This window comes from Maniola hyperantus, chromosome 24 (genome assembly GCF_902806685.2).
Source record: "Maniola hyperantus chromosome 24, iAphHyp1.2, whole genome shotgun sequence".
NCBI classification, from domain to species: domain Eukaryota; kingdom Metazoa; phylum Arthropoda; class Insecta; order Lepidoptera; family Nymphalidae; genus Maniola; species Maniola hyperantus.
In genome coordinates this window covers 2,492,158-2,513,417 of record NC_048559.1, presented here as the reverse complement: position 1 = coordinate 2,513,417, position 21,260 = coordinate 2,492,158, and the positions used below count along the sequence as shown (strand labels likewise).

At 38.3% G+C, this 21,260-nt stretch overlaps 1 protein-coding gene across 5 annotated transcripts in view; it reads right to left on the bottom strand.

The window, feature by feature from the left end:
• Window positions 1-21,260, bottom strand: part of LOC117993736 (mushroom body large-type Kenyon cell-specific protein 1-like) — a 264,782-nt gene that overhangs the window by 73,931 nt on the left and 169,591 nt on the right. The window contains exon 2 of one of the 5 annotated variants that reach the window (XM_069506871.1): window positions 17,520-17,618. The exons of the other annotated variants lie outside the window; for them this stretch is intronic. Within the exon in view, the coding sequence (XP_069362972.1) occupies window positions 17,520-17,589 (70 nt within the window). The 5' untranslated portion in view covers window positions 17,590-17,618. The remainder of the gene's footprint in view (window positions 1-17,519; window positions 17,619-21,260) is intronic. 5 annotated transcript variants of the gene reach the window in all.

Genomic DNA, 21,260 nt, shown 5'->3' with positions numbered 1-21,260 from the left:
GAATTGTCCAACTCAAAACTTATATAAAACTGTTAATTTATTGTTTGACTATGCACTAGTTTCAAATTGTTGCAAATAGAACTTTTATATCAGTTATTTTTAATCTTTTTCACGGAACGGCCCTCATCTTCTTTACATAGTCTTCTTAGTCTTTATATATAAAAGGAAAAGGTGACTAACTGACTGACTGACTGACTGATCTATCAACGCACAGCTCAAACTACTGGACGGATCGGGCTGAAATTTGGCATTCAGATAGCTATTATGACGTAGGCATCCGCTAAGAAAGGATTTTTGAAAATTCAACCCCTAAGGGGGTGAAATAGGGGTTTGAAATTTGTGTAGTCCACGCGGACGAAGTCGCGAGCATAAGCTAGTATAAAATAAAGTCGCTTCCCGCTGTCTGGATGTATGAACGCGTAGATCTTTTAAACTACGCAACGGATTTTAATGCGGTTTTCACCAATAGATAGAGTGATTCAAGAGGAAGGTTTACAGCTATAATTTAATTCTCAAAAAATTAGAGATCCCTAGAGAAATTGAAATAATGTGAATTAGGTCGGAAAAAATCCTCTCATTTGAGAGTTTCCGAGGCAATGACACCTCAATGACACCACATTAGTCTCTACATTGCACCAATGCGAAGCCGGGGCGGGTCGCTAGTATAGTTATAAAGGAAAATATTTCGCGATTCGCTAACCCCTAGTTAACCAAAATGTACTGCAGTTGGATTAGTCAATGTTTTTAGTTTTCCTCAATAACTTTAAATAACGATGACGCATGACCTAAGCTATTAGATTAGGTAGGTAGGTAGTACCTACGAGTACGTACTGATCGGTGTGGTTTGGCGACACGCCCAGTGATAACCGCGGGTAGCTAATTACACTATTGGTCCGAAATTGACCAGGAAATGGAGTGTAGAGACGACAAGTTCTGGTGAAATACACACAGCTACTTAGAACACGCGTGAGTAGATAGATATGCTAGACTATGGCTTTATCATTATAGTTTTAGTGTAATGTAGTAAACTGTAAAAAATCGGTCAAGTGCGAGTCAGATTCCCACGAGAAGGGTTCCGTGCTATCGTACGAGAAATAACTCTTTTTTTTAAATTTTCATGGCGATGATTTTGAAATGTTTATTAAGTAGTATTTGTTGGTATAAACAATATATGGCAATAAAAATTCACACTCTGTGAAAATTTCAACTCAGTACCTATTACGGCTCACGAGATTCAGCCCGCTGACAGACAGCCCCTACTTATAACAATAAATAATAAATCTGTTACCCCTATAACCCTATAACAACAATGGTTTGCTCCAAACTAAGTATGACTTCGCGGTATCCTATGATCAGTTGCGTGCAGCTCATAGAGGCATACACGCACTGCTTACCCTCATTGTAATAAATCAATGCTTATTTTTCATTATAACCTGCCGTAAAATAAGGTCATACCAAAATGCATACCCTGGCTTGAGCTCCAGTGCACGCCACCATGATCCCTATTCTAACCACTTAACTTAGTTTTACTTTAAACTATACCTAACATAAGATTACTTTTAACATTAGACGCAAAAAGAGCTGAAGATTTATTGGAGTTTACATATTAGGTAGGTACCTATACCTATTTAGGTAATATTTGAAGTACCTAATTACGTTCAGTAATTTAGGCCCTGACAGACGGACAAGTGCAATTTCACTCAAGTAGACTCATAGACCTCGCTTCGCTCGGTCACTTGGCCAATTTTATTCTGACAAGAGACCCATTCTCAGTAGTGAGCCAGCGACGAGGACTCATCCAACAAAAACCATCTTGCTTTAAATCTTAGATACGAAGTCAAAGTCAATGGGGGCGGTTCTCTAGCACACAATCTCTAAACTAAACTAAATTAATAGGTCTAAATCTAGTGCTCTCCTTTTCCGCAAGCAACATTATGAAAGGGATAGCAATAGATTTAGACGTGCCATTTTAGTTTAGTTTAGAGATTGTGTACAAATTAGGAATTAGCCACAATTTACGAATAAAATTAACCATTAAAAGTAAGGTCCTGAATGATGAATCCAACAATTTTCCGTTGAAAACAAGTTATTTTAACACCTAGGTACCTACCTACTCAATTATACATTTTTTTTAAAAAGAATATTAGCCATGTTAAATGACAAGTATTCCCCTTTCCTCTCCAATTAAGCGTCAGGCTTGTGCTAGGAGTAGGTACGACAATAATGCAACGGGCGGGGTTTGAACCGTCGACCTTTCGGTTTTCAGTCCACTCCTATACCGGTTGAGCTATTGAGGCTCAAACACAAACACATTCAGATTAGGTATCAAGTCGGTCATATAAATTGGCGTGACCTTGTAACCACTCTTGGTACTAAGTTTAAACCTAAAAGGACTCGTTTAGGTCTCCAACCGGCTAACCTTGAGCTAAATCACTAATTCTAAAGCCTTGTTTTTAAAGTGCATTCAATAAATGGCTGCTAAATCGGCCATGTACAAAACAAATCATTTCAAACGTTTAAACTATTATAGATAGCAACATAGTTTGCTGCACATAGCTGTTGCAGGCAAACTTCGCAACGCTTGCAATCTTAACATTGCCTAGGAGTTTTTGAATTTGCGAAGATTTTTGAGCAAGGTTGCATTTAATGACTGAATAATGCACAAAGTATAATTTTATTTTTATCCTATCTGTCTGTGATTTACAATTTAGTAAAATTTACAATATTTCTATTTTGAGACTTTATCGCTAATAGTCATCGGCTTCTCAGTGAAAATGTAAATCCTCTTTTTCCGTATATCTTGGGTATTTAAAAAATCCGGCCTTATTCCTTGTTTATATTTTGAAGCGAATTTTTTACAAATTTTCAGCTTTCTAGGTCCAAAGGTTTGGGCTGGGAGTTTGTGATCGATCAATTTGTCAGGACTTTTCTTCATAATATGTATAGTCCGTACGAAATGACTTCTCACGCGCCAATTTAACTTTGTGGGTCAACTGTCATGTCAACCTTTAAAATACGGACTAAAATCGTACTTTTGACATGAAATTTGACACAAAAAGTTAAAATGGCGCGTGAGGAGTTTAATTTTACGCGTTAAAAATGTACTTATGTTAAGATTTTGTCTGTAACATAGCTACGCCCATTTTATCATACGAAAAACCCACCAATAGGTACTATATTAAGTTAGATATAAACGAATTATATTTTAACACATTCTAAAAACTGCTTTACCTTCTAAAATATAGAGTCATAAATCCAATAATACTAAGCATGTAATACGTCATAACTGTGATAGTTGTGTGTGTAAAAGAACCTTGCAGCAATAAAAGCAACCTTTTGTATGTTTTATAATAGAGTCGTAATTCCAAAGATAGTAAGGAATTGATACGTCATAGTTGCGTCAGTGTGCGTGTGAAACAACGAACACAGTCGTGAATGGATACGCACACATGCGCCGAACACGAATGTCACGAAATCTAGCCTGTTTCTAGGTTAGAGCATGCGCGGGCGCATGTAGGTTAGCCATGAACTTTATATGTGTAGGACAGTGTGTGTTATCGGATATAGTTACTTAGTTGCATGATATAGTTTGTTTTCTGTTACTGATTTTGTTCTTTGCTTAATTATTATTATTATTTATTATTTAATTAGAACGACCATAAAGCCCAATTACACTAATTAAACTACGAGTACTAACTAACATAAATATACTTACAAAAAATTGTTAAAACTACAATTATTAGAAATAATAAAGTCATGTCAAAAAGCAAAATTATAAATTTTCACAAAAGTGCAAGATCTGCCCCAATTATGTAGGTAATTACTGTTGATATATTAATAACTGTAAGTATTTTTGGTCGCATATTTCATCTAGTTAAGTGGATATTATTTGTGTTATCAATACGTGAAGAGCATTTTTTAATGTTTAACAGAGATTTATATAAAAATCTAAAATCATCTTTATTTAATTAGTCTTTTACACCCTTCTTAGAAACTTTCGTACGAGTAATTTTATTCATATAAAATATTATGAAATTTTTACTTCAGTTTATTCTTATTTGACTTTATTGATAGTATTCGGACTGACATTTGGCATGCAGATAGCTATTATGATGTAGACATCCGCTAGGCTGCGAAAGGATTTTTGAAAATTTAACCCTTAATGGGGTAAAAGAGGGATTGGACAATCGTGAAAAAAAATTAGAAATCACATAGAAAGATAATATGCGATACGACTGTTCCTGATTATCAAATCGTATGGTGCCCCTACCGGCGACCTTGCATTGCAGATCGCTGCGCCGATTCACAATTTATTTGATACAAACCTGTTATACGCTTTCCAGTACTTCTGTTATAGGGAATGCTAGGGTCTGCTTTATTATTATAGCTATATATCAATCTACGAGTATGAGTTTAAGGTCTTCATAGAATGTACAGTAGCCGGCAAGAAATATTGTACATCTACCTTTAGAATGAGATTTCGGCTTTGTAGAGCGTTGTCTCCGTTTCATCTATTGCGAATATGGGTAAACATTGGAGATGTTACAAAAACAAAAAGGTACAGCCAAATTCTGCCTATGCAATAGGTATGTTATGATATACCTACCTAACAACGTGTTGGTACATAGTTTATTATTATGTAGATTGTAGTTCATCATGATCAACCCATCGCCGGCTCACTACAGAGCACGGGTCTCCTCTCAGAGAGAAGGGTTTTGGCCATAGTCTACCACGCTGGCCATGTGCGGATTGGTAGACTTCACACACCTTTGAGAACATTATGGAGAACTCTCAGGCATGCGGGTTTCCTCACGGTGTTTTCCTTCACTTTTAAAGCAAGTGATATTTAATTACATAAAACGCACTTAACTCCGAAAAGTTAGGGGTGCCTGCCCGGGATCGAACCCCCGACCTCCGATTATAGAAGGCGGACGTCCAAACCACTAGGCTATCACAGCTTCTCACTAGGCTATCACAGCTTCCTATTCAGCTACAGATTGTAGTTATAATAATAATAATAATATAGCCTTTATTTACTGAAAGCATTACATGCAATTACATTTAATAGAATAAAAAAAAACAAAACTTATACATAATACTTATTTACATTTACATTTATATTTACTTTTACTATTATTTATGTCATCGCTATTTTTTAATCATTAATTTTCTTACTGTATATATTTTCATTTTTTAATATGTAGGTACACAATACTATTCTGTATATCACTACTAATTTTCATATTTTATTAGGTATATACATTCTTCTTCCACTTTTATTTTTCAGTACGCCCCATTTGGACGAAGGCAGATTGTAGTTACGTAGGTACAATGTATATACAAGTAGGTATGTTTTATTATCTTGTGCTGAGCCGATTGACGGAATATTCAAATATAACGAGTCTGTGTCCACAGCAAATGTTTTAAAGGTGTTTTGTGTTTAATGATGTGTACACACGCGGCATGTGTTTGACTGTTTGTTTTGTATGCATACACATTTACAAATAAATATAATTATGTACCTATATCATCATCGCAACCTATTGCCGGTCCAATACTGATCACAGGAAGTTCTATTGTTTGACTAGCTTATGCCCGCGACTTCGTCCGCGTGGACTACACAAATTTCACACCCGTATTTTACCCCCATAAGCTGTGATAGCCTAGTGGTTAGGACGTCCGCCTTCTAATTGGAGGTCGGGGGTTCGATCCCGGGCACGTGTTTCAGAATTTTTGGAAAATTCGCCCATAAGGGTGGTAAAAATCCCCCCTAAAGGGATGAAATGGGGGTTGGAAGGTTATATGGTTATATGTGTTATTCGGTGCTGGTACAGGGTGCGCGTCCTGATGTTATACCTAATGTTTGTTTCTGAATAATAAATGCCATTTGTTTCCTGTAGGCCACGCGGGCATAGCCGCGGGCAGAAGCTAGTTTTTAACATATAACATAAACGTCACGCTGTATGGAAGGTGAATAATGACATCACACATCATAATCCGTAAACGACAATTTTTTTTCAATTTTTAAACATAAAAATAGAGTAGGTAGATAAGTAGGTACCTGATTATTGTGGGAAAATGTTTTTTATCTTAAAAATTTAAAAATATTTATCTTTTATGCCTGAGTTTAGACTATGGCTAAATCCCTTCTCACTCTGAGAGGAGACCCGTGCTCTGTACTGAGTCGGCGACGGGTTGATCATGATGATGATGATTCGGTCTGGGGAATATTATTCAACACCACGTTTATTAAGTACAACAAGTTTTAATGTTTTTTTATGCCAGATAGATTAGAATATAACAGTTAATTTAATTAACTTGAAAAATTAACTTGCCCTGTGGCTTGCATTAATGCAACTTATGACATCCGCGTGACACTTTTTACTTTCGCCGGCCAATTAGCGATCGTTCATCATTCGTGGATGGCTCGTTAGGGTCGCACTCCAAATCATTCAATGTCATACTCGTGCCCACTTGATGTTAGATATGACATTTGGAATTTTGATCGATGTTCAAACCGCCAAGGTAAACGTTAATCGTCAACGATTAATCGTTAACTATTGCTGGTATGGTAGGTTTTTCATTAAATCTAAGATTAAGCCACATAATGGGGCCGATTCTCTTGTACACAACTAAACTAAATAGGTCTAAATCTAGTGCTATCCTTTTCCGCTAGCAACATTATGACAGGGATAGCAATAGATTTAGACGTGCCATTTTGGTTTAGTTTAGAGATTGTGTACAATAGAATCAGCCCCACTGATTCTAGGTTATATGCAATTTACCTAAACCTAATTGTAAAAGTAATAAAACATCCGCAAGTTTAAAATCACAATTTTTAATTTTAAGTGGTTATTTAATACTAGGATATCTATCATTAATTTATATTGTGTGTAAATTGGTGGGTCAGGATCTGGCATTCTCCTTTATCACACAGGCACTGAGCGGGCACCGAGTATTTAACACTTACCTAGGTACATGCCATCAGCAATGCACCCAGCAACAACTGTCCCTACTGTGGTGAGGCGGACACACTGCACCTCGCAATTTTTGAGTAGGTACAGCATGTTCGCAGAAATAAGAAACGAAGCACGCGAAGACGGAGAACCTCTCGCCAAGGATAGTTTGGTGCTCAACGACGAAAAGGGGTGGAATGAACGTGCAAAAATGCTGCAGAAAACTGATAAAGGCTTGTATTCTATAAAATAACATTATATCTATGATCTATAATAAAAATAGCTAGATTTGTTACTATAAATTCCGCATGAATTCACTCAACATAACGGAGGTAACATAAACCCCGGCGCGAGGCTAACCTTGCCTCAATATTAGCGGCCGAATGACAATAATATGACTAAAGTATGTAATTACATAGTATACCTACACTTAATTATGTAAATAGACTTGTTATTTACTAAAGTAGGTACTAACTAAAGAACATGTAACATCGTGATTTTTTCTAGAAATCGAAAGGTAGGTAAGCTAAACCTAGAGGTGCATTAGGCAAAAGCAGAAAAGAGACTTTGCAATTGTGCATTGTAAGGTGTACATCTCCTGAGGATGCTCCGGTGTCGGGGCGAAACGTGCGTCGAGTGTGTTTTGGGATTTGTGTGGTGCTGCGTGGTGGTGGTGCGTATTGTTTGCCGAGTGGCTGCTTTTTCCTGCATGGTTAGCAGTGGGAGGGCGGGCGGTGCATTTCGCATGCTGCATGTCATACAGATTTGACCTGTTTCAGCGGATTACAGCAAATTAAGCTTTTGGTTCATTGTGTATCATGGACTTCCGTAAAGTAACGCCTGCTTCTATACAACATTTAATAATCATTAGTTGGGTAGCGACACTATGTTAGTGAACAGACTTTAGTCGAACCCCGGACCTCCCAAATAGGAGACCGAAGTCTTTATAAACCACTAGGCTATCATATCACCGGTTAAGTAACCGGTTAAATAAGCTATTCTAAATAAGTATGTTTGCCAGCTTTTGCGCGAAGCCGATAGCCGGTCCGCGCGGAAGCAGGTGTTGTCGTAATTATAATATCTGTACGTCTGTATGTGTGTGCATAATCTCATTAACCATATCAGTCAATAACTATTTTCTAATGATATGAAAATTATACTTGACTTTGTAAGGTGTAAACTGTAATAATAGACTAATAAAAGACGTGAGGTTAAAATGTCTTAATGTTTTAAGAGCTTAAAAAATGTGTAAATTCTTGATATTGAATTCAAAATATCAATCTACTTATTCATTTAATCCATAAATAACAAATAAAAATATAATTTAAGATAAAGATTCAGTAAATTGTTTGACTGTAAAAAAAACTATTTTCGTCAATTTGCAAAATTTCTCCAAACGGCACCAGATTTTAAGTTAATTCTTGAAACGAGGTCTCCGAGTCTACTTGAGTGAATTCGCACTTGTCCTTATGTCCGTCTGTCACAGCCTTATAACTTCTGAATTACTTACTTCAAATTTAAACATAATATGTAAACTGATAGCCTTCAGCTGAATATTACCTACCTACATAAAAAAACCGGCCAAGTGCGAGTCAGGCTCGCGCAATTAGGGTTCCGTACTACAGTCGTATTTTTTCGACATTTTGCACGATAATTCAAAAACTATGATGCATAAAAATAAATAAAAATCTGTTTAAGAATGTACAGGTGAAGACCTTTCATATGATACCCCACTTGATATAGTTATCTCACTTCGAAACTTGAAAATACTAATTATTAGCTCATGACCAAAATTTAATTTTTTTTGTGTGATCTAACCCTAAATTCACGGGTTTCAGATTTTTCCCCAAATGTCAGCTATAAGATGTACCTACCTGCCAAATTTTATGATTCTAGGTCAACGGGAAGTACCCTGTAGGTTTCTTGACAGACAGACAACAAAGTGATCCTATAAGGGTTCCGGTTTTCCTTTTGAGGTACGGAACCCTAAAAACGGCTAACTTGTACCTGAATAAAAAAAAGTTTACATTACCAACACCTACACTCAATGTGATTTTAATAGGGACAGTGAGGGGCTCTGAGCCGATGGTAAAAGTTTCATATTAATCGGCTTAGCTGGTTATTGTGCGGAACCCTACAATGGGTAGTCCTCATAATGTTATTACGGCTTAAATTAAAGCTTACTTCGAAATTAAAAGTTATTTATTTCGTGTAGGACACAACTATCATGTCTCTTACCTAAATGTATCTACTATTTATGCTCGCGACTTCGTCCGCTTGGACTAAGTACTCAAATTTCATACCCCTATTTTAACCCCTTTGGGGAGAAATTTACAAAGATCCTTTAGATAGATAGATAGATAGAAATACTTTATTGCACACAAAAATATTACATTACTATTACAGAAACTAAAACTAAAAAAATAATTGTATGCAAAGGCGGCCTTATTGCTCACAGCAATCTCTACCAGGCAACCTTTCTTAGAGGATGGCTAGGTACTAGGTAGGTAGGTACGTCGTGTTAATTATTATTCTGCATACCAATTCAGCTCGATCCGTCCAGTGGTTTATGCTATGCGTTGAGTCAGTCACTCCAAAAATTAGATGTGTGTGACCGGTATCGAACCCCCGACCCCTCGAAATAGGATGCTGACGTCTTAACCACTAGGCTATCACCGCTATTCATATTGACTTATAGGTATAATACTTCGTATGAACAGAGCTATTTCAAAATGGCACCGACTCAGTGGTGCTTTAGCACCAATGCAACCTCAGTGACGTCTGGATTTCAAACGGGTCGTTCATCCTAAGAGGTGGCGATGATTTATTTGGTTCCAAAACCATGAAAATTTTTGTTCGCTTGACCATTTATCTTGTCATTTATATATCGGTGGCTATTCAATTCATATTATAACCTCGTTAACTCATTGTTAAAAACGCTTTGTAGCGCCTTATACGTCAATTTATTATCTATAAATTGTGACATGCGACGCCATATTGGATCTTACGTCAAGTCTAATTTTATTCCTTCCGTCAGTTTAATTGTAATTCTAAGCGAGAGATAACACAATAAATTTCACAGTTTAAGGAAATTGTAACAAATCTAGTATTCTAGGCGGACACAAGGCTTCTAACAAGGCAAGGTCTCGCAGTTTCCGTATTTTAAGAAAGAATAAATTCTAATTAAAACTTTAAAATTCAATGCCTAAATAGTTAGGTAAATATAAATTTCCATTATGTTCAAACCCATTATTAACCCATCGCCAGCCCACTACTGAGAACGGATCTTCTTTCAGAATGAGAAAGGTGTAGGACACAGTCCGCCACGCTGACCAAGGCGTATTGGCAAACTTCATACACCTTTGAGAACTCTCAGGTTTGCAAGTTTCCTCACGATGTTTTTCCTTCACTGTTAAAACAAACGGTATGCTAGTTTGCTTCTTAGAGGTCAAGCCCGGGATCGAACTCCTAACCTCCCAAAAGGCCGACGTCATAACCATTAGGCTATGGGGTTTTGAAATCGACTAAAAGCACATCTTTTCGGGGTAAGTAAGTATCGTTGCATCAAATAAACATTGTACCTAATCGGCTTCTTTTTTACAGCCTTTTTCGGACTGTTTACTCGTATCTAGGTAGGTAGGACACATTAGGTGTCATAATACAGTGCGACAAGGCTATATTGGTTATCCAGGGCCGTAAAAAAAAAGGCTATCTTGGCGCGTGGCGAAAATTGGAACTAACGTTGCCGTCAAGTGTCCCCTTTGTTCTTGTTTGAATATTCTAAGCCTTTGTTCTCCAACAGCGCCCCCCTGTCAATGTCATTCCTGTGCCAAGAGAGCATTGTCGCAATTGTACTGTTTGTTAGTTCTATTTATATTTCTATAGGTAGTCTGTGGCGACCATAAACTCTAATAAATAGATGGAGCTGTAACACTTTTATGTGACACATAAAACAATAAAGTTTATCTTTTTAACACTTTATTGGGGCAATAGTGCCAATCCTGAGTCTAGGTTAACTAGGTAATACCTATCTACCTATTAGTTGCATCTGTCAGCGTGCCGACACACTTCCCGGTAGGTGTTTATGGATAGGTATAATATAAAGCATGTCAAGCATTCGTTCTTCACCGTTAAAACAACTGATACTGATAATATTGTGCGTTTTAAGAAGTAAGTAGGTATCACTAGCTTTAACGGTGAAGAAAAACATCGTGAGGAAACCTGGTTGCCTGAGAGTTCTCCATAAGTAATGTTATTCTAAGATGTGTGAAGTCTGCCAATCTCACTAGACCAACGTGCAGCGTGGCGGACTGTGGCCTCGACCCTTCTCATTCTGAGAGAAAACCCATGCTCAGTAGTGGGCCGGCGATTTCAAAATAAGGGAAACGTATTTATCTATTTACGTATTGGATTTTAAAATATTAAATAGAACTAGCCTTATGCTCGCGACTGTCCGCGTGGACTACAAAAAATTTCAAACCACTAAGTAAGTACTTCACTCTTTTAGGGGTTTAATTATTCTGTACTGGGCAAGCGTGGCAGACTATGGCCTCAACCCTTCGAATACTAAGACTAGACCAGTGCTCTGTAGTAGGCCGGCGATCGGTTGATCATGATGTCGTAGGCAGGTACCTATAGGTAGGAACTTTACCTAAATCTAATAATGTTCTTTTAACGGTGAAGGAAAACATCGTGAGGAAACCTGCATGCCTGAGAGTTCTCCATAATGTTCTCAAAGGTGTGTGAAGTCTACCAATCCGCACATGGCCAGCGTGGTAGACTATGGCCAAAACCCTTCTCACTCTGAGAGGAGACCCGTTCTCTGTAGTGAGCCGGCGATGGGTTGATCATGATGATGATGAATAATGTTTTTACTAAATTACGCGTACACAATTATCTTCAAGTAGGTACCTACTTACTTGCGGCAAACCACAGATTAGATAGATCCACTAGATATTAATACCACAGACGAAAAACAAAATGGCGGCGGGTTAATAATGCCGTTGATAATATTTAGTTGTTGCGTATCTATGTAAAGGATTAGGAAGTGATAAGCTGTTATCGATTCAATATTGCCTCACCCTTTTTGAGTGATTAGATAGGTAGGTAGGTACCTACTCATCTAGGTCTAGGTACCTACCTATTTACAGTACGCCGCAGAAAGTAATGTACATCGGCCTTTAGAATGACATTTCGGCTTTGTAGAGCGTATTGTCTCTGTCACTCATACGGCATACTTATATATGACATTTATAGGAGACTAGCTGAAGCCCGCGACTTCGTCCGCGTGGAATAGGTTTTTAAAAAAAAATTATTCACAAATTTCAAACCCATATTTTACCGCCTTAGGGATGGAATTTTCAAAAAACCCTTCCAAAGACGCTCATAGAAATGAGAAATTCCTACCCATATTTGTTTATAAATAAATACTTAGTAGGTATACGTATAAATGCAAATGTGTGTTTGTTTGTTGGTTTGTCCTTCAATCACGTCGCAACGGAGCAACGGATCGACATGATATTTTGCGTGGGTAGGTACCTATAGCTAAAGACCTGGAGAGTGACACAGGCTACTTTTTATCCCCGAAAACCAAAGAGTTCCCACGGGATTTTTAAAACGCTAAATCCACGGGAACGAAGTCGAGGGCATCAAATAGTATACATCATCATCATCATCATCAACCGATAGACGTCCACGGCTGGACATAGGTCTCTTGTAGGGACTTCCACACGCCACGGTCTTGCGCCGCCTGAAATCTGAATCCAGTGGCTCCCTGCGACTCGTCTGATGTCGTCCGTCCACCTAGTGGGGGGGGGGGGGGGGGGGGGGGGGGGGGGGGGGGGGGTCTTCCAACGCTGCGTCTTCCGATGCGAGGTCGCCATTCCAGCACCTTGGGACCCCTGCAACGTCTATCGGTTGTACGAACTATGTGCCCTGCCCATTGCTACTTCAGCTTCGCAACTCGTTGAGCTATGTCGGTTACTCTAGTTCTCCTACGGATCTCCTCATTTCTGATTTGATCACGTAGAGAAACTCCAAGCATACGACTATAAAGAAGAGGTAAAAGCACGCAGATCAAAAAACAGTAAACAATTCTCAGCGTTTTTCAAATACACAAGCATTTAATTGACTTTCAAAGGTCAAACAAAAAGACACCGCGAGTTAGATGCGAATTGCGAAGTAATTAATTTAATAAAACTTTCATTTAGGCCAAACTACTCGCATCTAACCGAACATAGAGATGTATAGTGGTTTGCTCTAACGCTCGCAAAAGTGTTAGCTAAAAGTTGAGTCTGTCTCACTCGCACGTTCGAAATACCGTAAGCGAGTGGTGGGCGGCACGGTGGGTATTTTTTCACGGCTAGATAACGGCCCAAACGGCTTAGACTAGGAGCCAGTAAGAAATTTTGAGGAGGCAATTGATAAACTCGTCAAACATTTTTAGGGTGCCGTATCTCAAAAGGAAAAAGGAACCCTTACTTATAGGATCATATCGTTGTATGTCTGTCTGTCTGTCAAGAAACCTATAGGGTAGGGTAACCTAACCTCGGTAGGCGAGTCAAACTCGCACTTGACCGGTTTTTTTAAATAAAAATAGCGAGCAAATGAGCAGGCGGGTGACCTGATCTTAAAATGGTAATCATTTAACATCAGCCCCCCAATTGTGTAAGAATAACCATTTCATGGCTATCGCAATCGTCAAGAATTCTGCCCTTTGATTGGCTGTGAAAAAATGTAAACAGCGAATCAACCAATCAAATGGCAGAATTTCTTGACGATTGCGATAGCCATGAAATGGTTATTCTTACACAATTGGGGGCAGGTCACCGTTGCCACCCATGATCATGCTGTAATTCCTCAGAATTTGTCACCTGCCCTCTGAATATAGAATCTTCCCACATACTTAACGATGTTTACTTTCGGCGATACCATAAAGAATGTGTCTCTTTTTATGCAAAAAACAAAGATTTCGACGAATTGAGAACCTCCTCCTTTTTTTGAAGTCGGTTAAAAATGCCGTTTGGCGGGATTCGCGCGGTCCCTCGCCGTGTTCAGTCGCGAATAAACAGCAAAAGCATTTGATACTCTAAATACCTACTGCCTGTGTTTCTACTGAAGTGAAACTTCTAATTGGACTTTTGCGAAGGGAACTAATTCGCAAAACGTGAATTTAACGACTGCGACGATTAAACCTACCTAACTTATCGCTTCTTCTCTATGACAGTAAATAATGGCTTTTTCCATAAGCGTCTATTACAAGCAAACAATTTGTAATAGAGGTTCTAATAGGTACAAACATTCAGCTTATATCAAGTACTTCCTCAGAATTTGCCACCTGTTCTCCGAGTATAGGATCTTCCCACATAACGATGTTGACTTTCGGCGGCACCATAAAGAGCCTATATTTCTTTTTTATGCAAAAATGCCGTTTGGCGAGATTCGCGCGTTCTTCTCCCGTGTACAGACGCGAATACATTACAGAGCATACGCATTTGATACTCTAAATACTGCCTGTGTTTGTACTGAAATGAAACTTCTTGTTGGACTTTTACGATGGGACCTAACTCGCTAAACGTGAAACTAACGAACTCTGCGACTATTAAACCTACCTACCTTTATCGCTTCATCTCTATGACAATTATGGCTTTTTCTATAAGTGTCTATTACAAGCAAATAGTTTGTAATAAGTAGATGTTATTTTTTTAACTTTTAGTTTTGATCAAGTATAAGTCCTCAAAATTTGTCACCTGTTCTCCGAGTATAAGATCTTCTCGCATAACGATGTTGATTTTCGGCGATAGGTACCTACAATAAAGCACTGTGTTTCTTTCTATGCAAAAATGCCGTTTGGCAGGATTTGCGCGTTCCCTCTCTGTCTCTACAGTCGCGAATAAATTACACCGCAAAAGCATCTGATACTCAAAATACCGCTTGTGTTTCTATTGAAGTGAAACTTCTTATTGAACGTTTGCACTGCAGGGGACCTATCTAACTAGCAACTAAATAAAATTAATAATAATAAGCACAAAAAAACCAGCTTACTACCTACCCGATAACCTGAATTGTAAATGTTTTTGCACTTGGTACAAACTACAAATCTAAATATACTTACATATAAAAGGAAAAGGTGACTGACTGACTAATCAATCATCACACAGCTCAAACTACTGGACGGATCGGGCTGAAATTTGGCATGCAGATAGCTATTATGACGTAGGCATCCGCTAAGAAAGGATTTTTGAAAATTCAACCCCTACGGGGGTGAAATAGGGGTTTGTAATTTGTGTAGTCCACGCGGACGAAGTCGCGGATATCAGCTAGTAAAAATAAATAAATAAAGAAAAGCATTTTAACAATGTAACAGAGTCGTAGTTAATAAACTAATCTCAATCCAACCGAACCATTAAACTAAAAAGCATCATTTAGCAGTCTATAAGCACGCACACGCCTGCCTTGCTCGGGAATCGAACCAGTGAACCGTTGTGAGTGTTCAATACACCATGCTAATTACAGAGGAGCGCGTGGTTGACTCTATTCACGTATAGATGGCGTTGAGTAGATAAATAATGAATGGAATTATACGAAATTTTGACGAAAATCATAACGAGTAGAGGCCTCCAGCCTATTTTAGAGCGCACTCTTCTCATAATTAGAGATGCCGTGAAAAGTTGTAAAAGGCGATTTTTTTTTTTTAAAGAATATTAGCCATTTTTTAAATGACTAATATTCCCCTGTCCTCTCCAACTAAGCGTCAAGCTTGTGCTAGGAGTAGGTACGACAATAGTCCAACGGTTCGATTTATCGGTTTAACGATTAATCGGTTAGCGATCATTAGGCATTCTCTATGACGAATAACCTAATTACTCGCCAAAATTATTGAACATAGAAACGATAGTAGGTACCTACTTAGATTCTATTTTTATACTTAGTCCTCGACAGGTTGAGATGGCAATGGCCGATGTATAGGTATTCGGACGCGTAGGTACCTACTGTAGTAAGTAGGTAGGTCAGTTTGATCTACGCAAATATTATAAAGACGCACATAAATACGAAAAGTAAAAGGGGCCCGGGATCGATCTCTAGACCCCCCAAATAGGAGGCGGACGTCTTAACCATTACCGCTTAATAGAATCGTAATTAGGTAGGTACGTCGAATAATACCTAGATAAGTAAGTACTTCTACGACCTCCCTGGCGCAGTGGTGAGCGCTGTGGTCTTATTAGTGGGAAGTCCCGGGTTCGATTCCTGGCAGGGGTTTGGAATTTTATAATTTCTAAATTTCTGGTCTGGTCTGGTGGGAGGCTTCGGCCGTGGCTAGTTACCACCCTACCGGCAAAGCCGTGCCGCCAAGCGATTTAGCGTTCCGGTACGATGCCGTGTAGAAATCAAAGGGGTATGGGTTTAATAAAAACTGCCATACCCCTTCCAGGTTAGCCCGCTATCATCTTAGACTGCATCATCACTTACCACCAGGTGAGATTGCAGTCAAGGGCTAACTTGTATCTGAATAAAATAAAATAAAACTTTTATTCGCTATTTGACGAATAAACAAAAATGACGAATAGTTATTGTCGAATATCGAGTCATGATTAATTTCACCATCCCTATCCATATTATCCCTACCCATATTAGATATAAATGCGAAAGTGTGTTTGTTTGTTGGTTTGTCCTTCAATCACGTCGCAACGGAGCAACGGATCGACGTGATTTTTTACAAGGGTAGGTACAGTCAAAGACCTGGAGAGCGACATAGGCTACTTTTTATCCCGTGAAATCATACAGTTCCCACGGGGTATTTAAAAAACCAAAATCCACGCCAACGAAGTCGTGGACATCAGCTAGTAATAGATAAGTAGTTTTATTCGCTATTCGACGAATAAACAAAAATGACGAATAGGTAGGTATTGTCGAATATCGACAGTCATGATTAATTTCACTAAGTAAGTAAGTATAATAATTTGATTTGACAAGAGCGTCCTCTTTCTAGAACTGATAACAAAATAACGCCACTATCCTTATCTAGCCTTGAAGTGTTAACACTAATTAATACTAAATTACTGCTAAGTATTATAGGTACAGCTAGATAATTACTATCATTGTCGGATTTAGATTGTTAGGCAGTCGTTCAAAATTATCTTTTGTCCGCCATTTTGAATGAAAATGGAATGGAAAATAGTTTTTTTGTTCATTTATTAAAAAATCCTATTTCTTTTTAAATATATTCAGTACATCTATACCTATTAAAGATATTAGTTACTATAGCTGATGCCCGCGACTGCGTTCGCGTGGATTTAGGTTTTTAAAATTCCAGTGAGAACTCTTTGATTTTCCGGGATAAAAGTAGCCTACAACAAACCAATAAACCAACAAACAAACACACTTTCGCATTTATAATAAGAGTATCTACTGATTATAGCTAATGTTTATGATTATGGGTCCCTGACCTGCAATAAAATGTTTTTTTTTAAATAGCCGATTAAGTAGAACAGAAAATGCAAAGAAGTCCTCTTAGTACCTACTTACCTACGTTAGGTAGATCGTCCGATCTTATGATGACCTTACCAATTTTCATCGGAAAAACTTGAAACTTGTGTGATGATTGACGAATTTGTATATCTTCTATTTGCCTCATCGAAGTCGGTTGAATCCAGAGATACGTACCTGGAAGAATAAAAGTGTTCATTTCATAAAAATGTCTATTCCATCGTTATAAAAATAAAAAAGCCATTCAAAAGTTAAAAACATTGCGTCATAAACATCGATAGGGATAAATGACAAGATATGGTCAAGCGAACAAAATTTTTCACGGTTTTGGAACCAAATAAATCAGCGCCATCTCTTAGATACTAATGAACGACTCGTTTGAAATCCGGCCCTGTCCATACGAAGTAATATATGAGTCAATGGTCATAAAGGGCTTATTCCACCTTCCTACATCCTACGTCCTAAATGGTATAGTTACCGTCAAACTAAGTAACCAACTTTGCCATTCAATGATACTTTTCCCAAAAAGCAATTTATAAGCTAATTCGCGTTGTAATTTTTTTTTTTTGATAAATTAACATTTAAACTAAAATTTGTTCGATGTTGATGGCGGGCAAAGTAATCCGGACCTTCAGCCAACATTGCCCACATCGATTTTTTATCCAAATCCGAAAAACGTGGGACGCATTTTTGTCCTCCGCGGACAACACGTTCGTCTGCGCACTTTATCTAAAAGTAGATCTAATGCTATACCTAGATACGCTAGACGTCTTTAGTTTAGATCTAACGTTAAGTATAGAAGCTAGGTCATTGCTAGCACTCGAAGGCCCCGCGAGTGGCACGCGGCGGTAAAGGTCTGGGCTGCTGCGACTTTTGTTTATATAGCCTTTCAAAAGTCCATACTGGGGTGCTGGAGTAGCCTCCGACCTGAAAACGCAGCGTTGGGAGACCCAGTGACAAGCTCAAGATTCAGTCTAAGCTAAGCATCAGTCAGTGGGAGATGTCTTTGATCTACTTACCTTGACTTACCGTCAGGTCATAATGATATAATTCAAAGTCAAAGTCAAACATTTTATTCAAAATAGGTAATAAATTACACTTTTTGATGGTCGGTCGTTGGATTTGTAAAACATAGCCCTTCAAAATTTTTAAGTAAAATATTTTTTTTAAATACCTCGTTTTTAAAACGGACTAAAAGTATAAAATACTTGTAAGATTTAAACCGAAAAACGTGGGATGCATTTTTGTCCTTCGCGGACAACACGTCCGTCTGCGCTATCTAAGAGTAGTACTATAGCTACCTAGGCATTCTAAAGCGCGCGTACGCTAGACGTCTAAGTTTAGATCTAACGTTAAGTATAGAAGCTAGGTCATTGCATGTACTCGAAGGCCCCGCGAGTGGCACGCGGCGGTAAAGGTCTGGGCTGTTGCGACTTGTGTTTGTCTTGCGGTTAAACATAGCCCTTAAGAACTTTATTCGCTATATCCATCACTACCTATAGGTATTATAAATGCGTATAGGTTTGATAAAAAAAAAATTGAGTTTCAGTTTCTATTTTTGTGTAAAAATCTTAATACAGTTTACAGAATACATCTACTTACCAAGTTTCAACAGTATAGCTCTTATAGTTTCGGATAAAAGTGGCTGTGATTACGGACAGACAGACAGACAGACATGACGAATCTATACGGGTTCCGTTTTTGCCATTTGGCTACAGAACCCTAAAAAGTGACTTAAGCTATTTTTTTCCTCGGAAAATTAAAGAGTTGAATTATTTTGAAAGCTTTTTCCGTGGTTTCTGACCATAAATCAGTGTTTCCTGTCAATTATAATCCGGGTATCTTTAAAACAAGAGTGAATAGGCACCTTCTAGGCAAACGCGTCCCATCTTAGGCCACATCATCACTTCCCATCAGGTGTGATCGTGGTCAAGCGTGCGCCTATAACGAATTAAAAAAAAAAGTGACGCAAGTCTGCCCCCACTAAATAAGTGTGCGACACACACTTGACCGTTTTCGTTAGCGACATACCTACACCGCACGCTCTGATTCTCGCGGCTCGTAGTTTTTCACCTTTCCATTGGAAACTTTGATAACACCTGCTTTTCACACATACACCCGTACGGACAGTAGGTACCTAAGCGAGTTACAGTGTCGAAAATAATGTAGGTACATCAAAATTCAAAAAAAAATCAAATTTCAAATTTCTTTATTGCGAATATGGGTAAACAGTGCAGATATTACAAAACAAAACGGTACAGCCATATTCTGCCTATTAGCATGCAATATATTATGACTTTTATTTCATCGACCTTTAGAAAGAGATAGCGGGAAGGGGTAGGTACCTATGGCAGTTGCCCCTTTGGTTTCTACACGGCATCGTACCGTAACGCTAAATCGCTTGGCGGCACTTTGCCGGTAGGGTAAAAACCTGGAGATCGCCCGTGAACGGGCCCTCTTTTGTGACGTCGTGTCAAAACTTAAATTAAATTTTTTTAAATGTGTTATTTTTTTAAGATATAAAACATTTGTAACGACTTTTTTTCACTCTTTTATTGAAAATATCCACAATTACAGTTAGAATCGTAAACATGCATTTATTTTGAAGAAGTATTAATTAAATATAACCTCAATATCAGCAATATAAAAAATAAGATTTCTTTATAACCAGGGTGAATAAATAGAAATCGTTTGCAGAATATAAAGAGTTAATTATTAGTCTACAAAATAAAATTAAAACCATGGTGGCATAACAATTATATTACGGGGGGCCCAAAGCTCCTAAGAAAATGGGCAATCTCTTTTCATGAGCTTTGCCTACCTCGAGTTTTATAATATGTTTGAATTTGTGTGAATCATGTTGGACATATCTAAGCGGTGAGGGTTTAGTCGCGACTGTGGTATCTGGGTCACTATGACGAGGTGAAATTACACCCTTTAAGCTCCAATTTTCATGTCTTCGTGTTATCGATGTCTGTCCTTAATCATTAAGGCGGCACTTCCACTGCCGGCGGGCCAGAGTTCTGTATTGTGCGTTCCTCTGTTAATTAAGTAGGTACCTACAGTAATGAACATCGACCTTTAGAAGGAGATTTCAGATTTGTTGAGCACTAGGTCTCTGTCGTTGAGACCGGACAAAACGTCATATAGGTATGAGTGATAGAGACAACGCTCTACAAAGCCGTAATGTCATTCTAAAGGCCGATGTACATTACTTTCGGCCGCGTACTGAAATCAAACAAAATCTACATCAATTTTTTTTCGCTAAGCAATATAGCGTATCTCGTACGATACCGTATAGAAACCGATAAGAGATAGGTAAGTATGGGTTTAGTAAAAAACCGGTCAAGTGCGAGTCAGGCTCGCGCATCGAGGGTTCCGTACCTACTCAGGTACTCGGACATTTTGCACGATAAATCAAAAACTATTAAGTATGCACAAAAATACCTAAATAAAAATGTGTAGGTATTAAAATCTACAGGTCCCTTTCGTATGATATCCAACTTGGTATAGTTATCTTACTTTGAAAATAGAAAATGCTAATTATTTGTTCATGAACACATTTTTTTTGTGATGTAACCACAAATTCATTCATTAGATTGCAATCGGGGAATGAGGGACGCCCCGCACACTCGCACGTCACCCGCACTCGCCAGCACCGGGTTAGCGCATAGGCTGTACGGGTGTGCAGGGCGTTCCCTTTCCGATTGCCATCTCAATCTGTCGCGTACTATACCTATACTTACATACTTAGTTGACTTAGTGCACATTCTAGTGTAATTCTAAAGTCCTAATTGTGAAATAGAATCAAATTGTGCC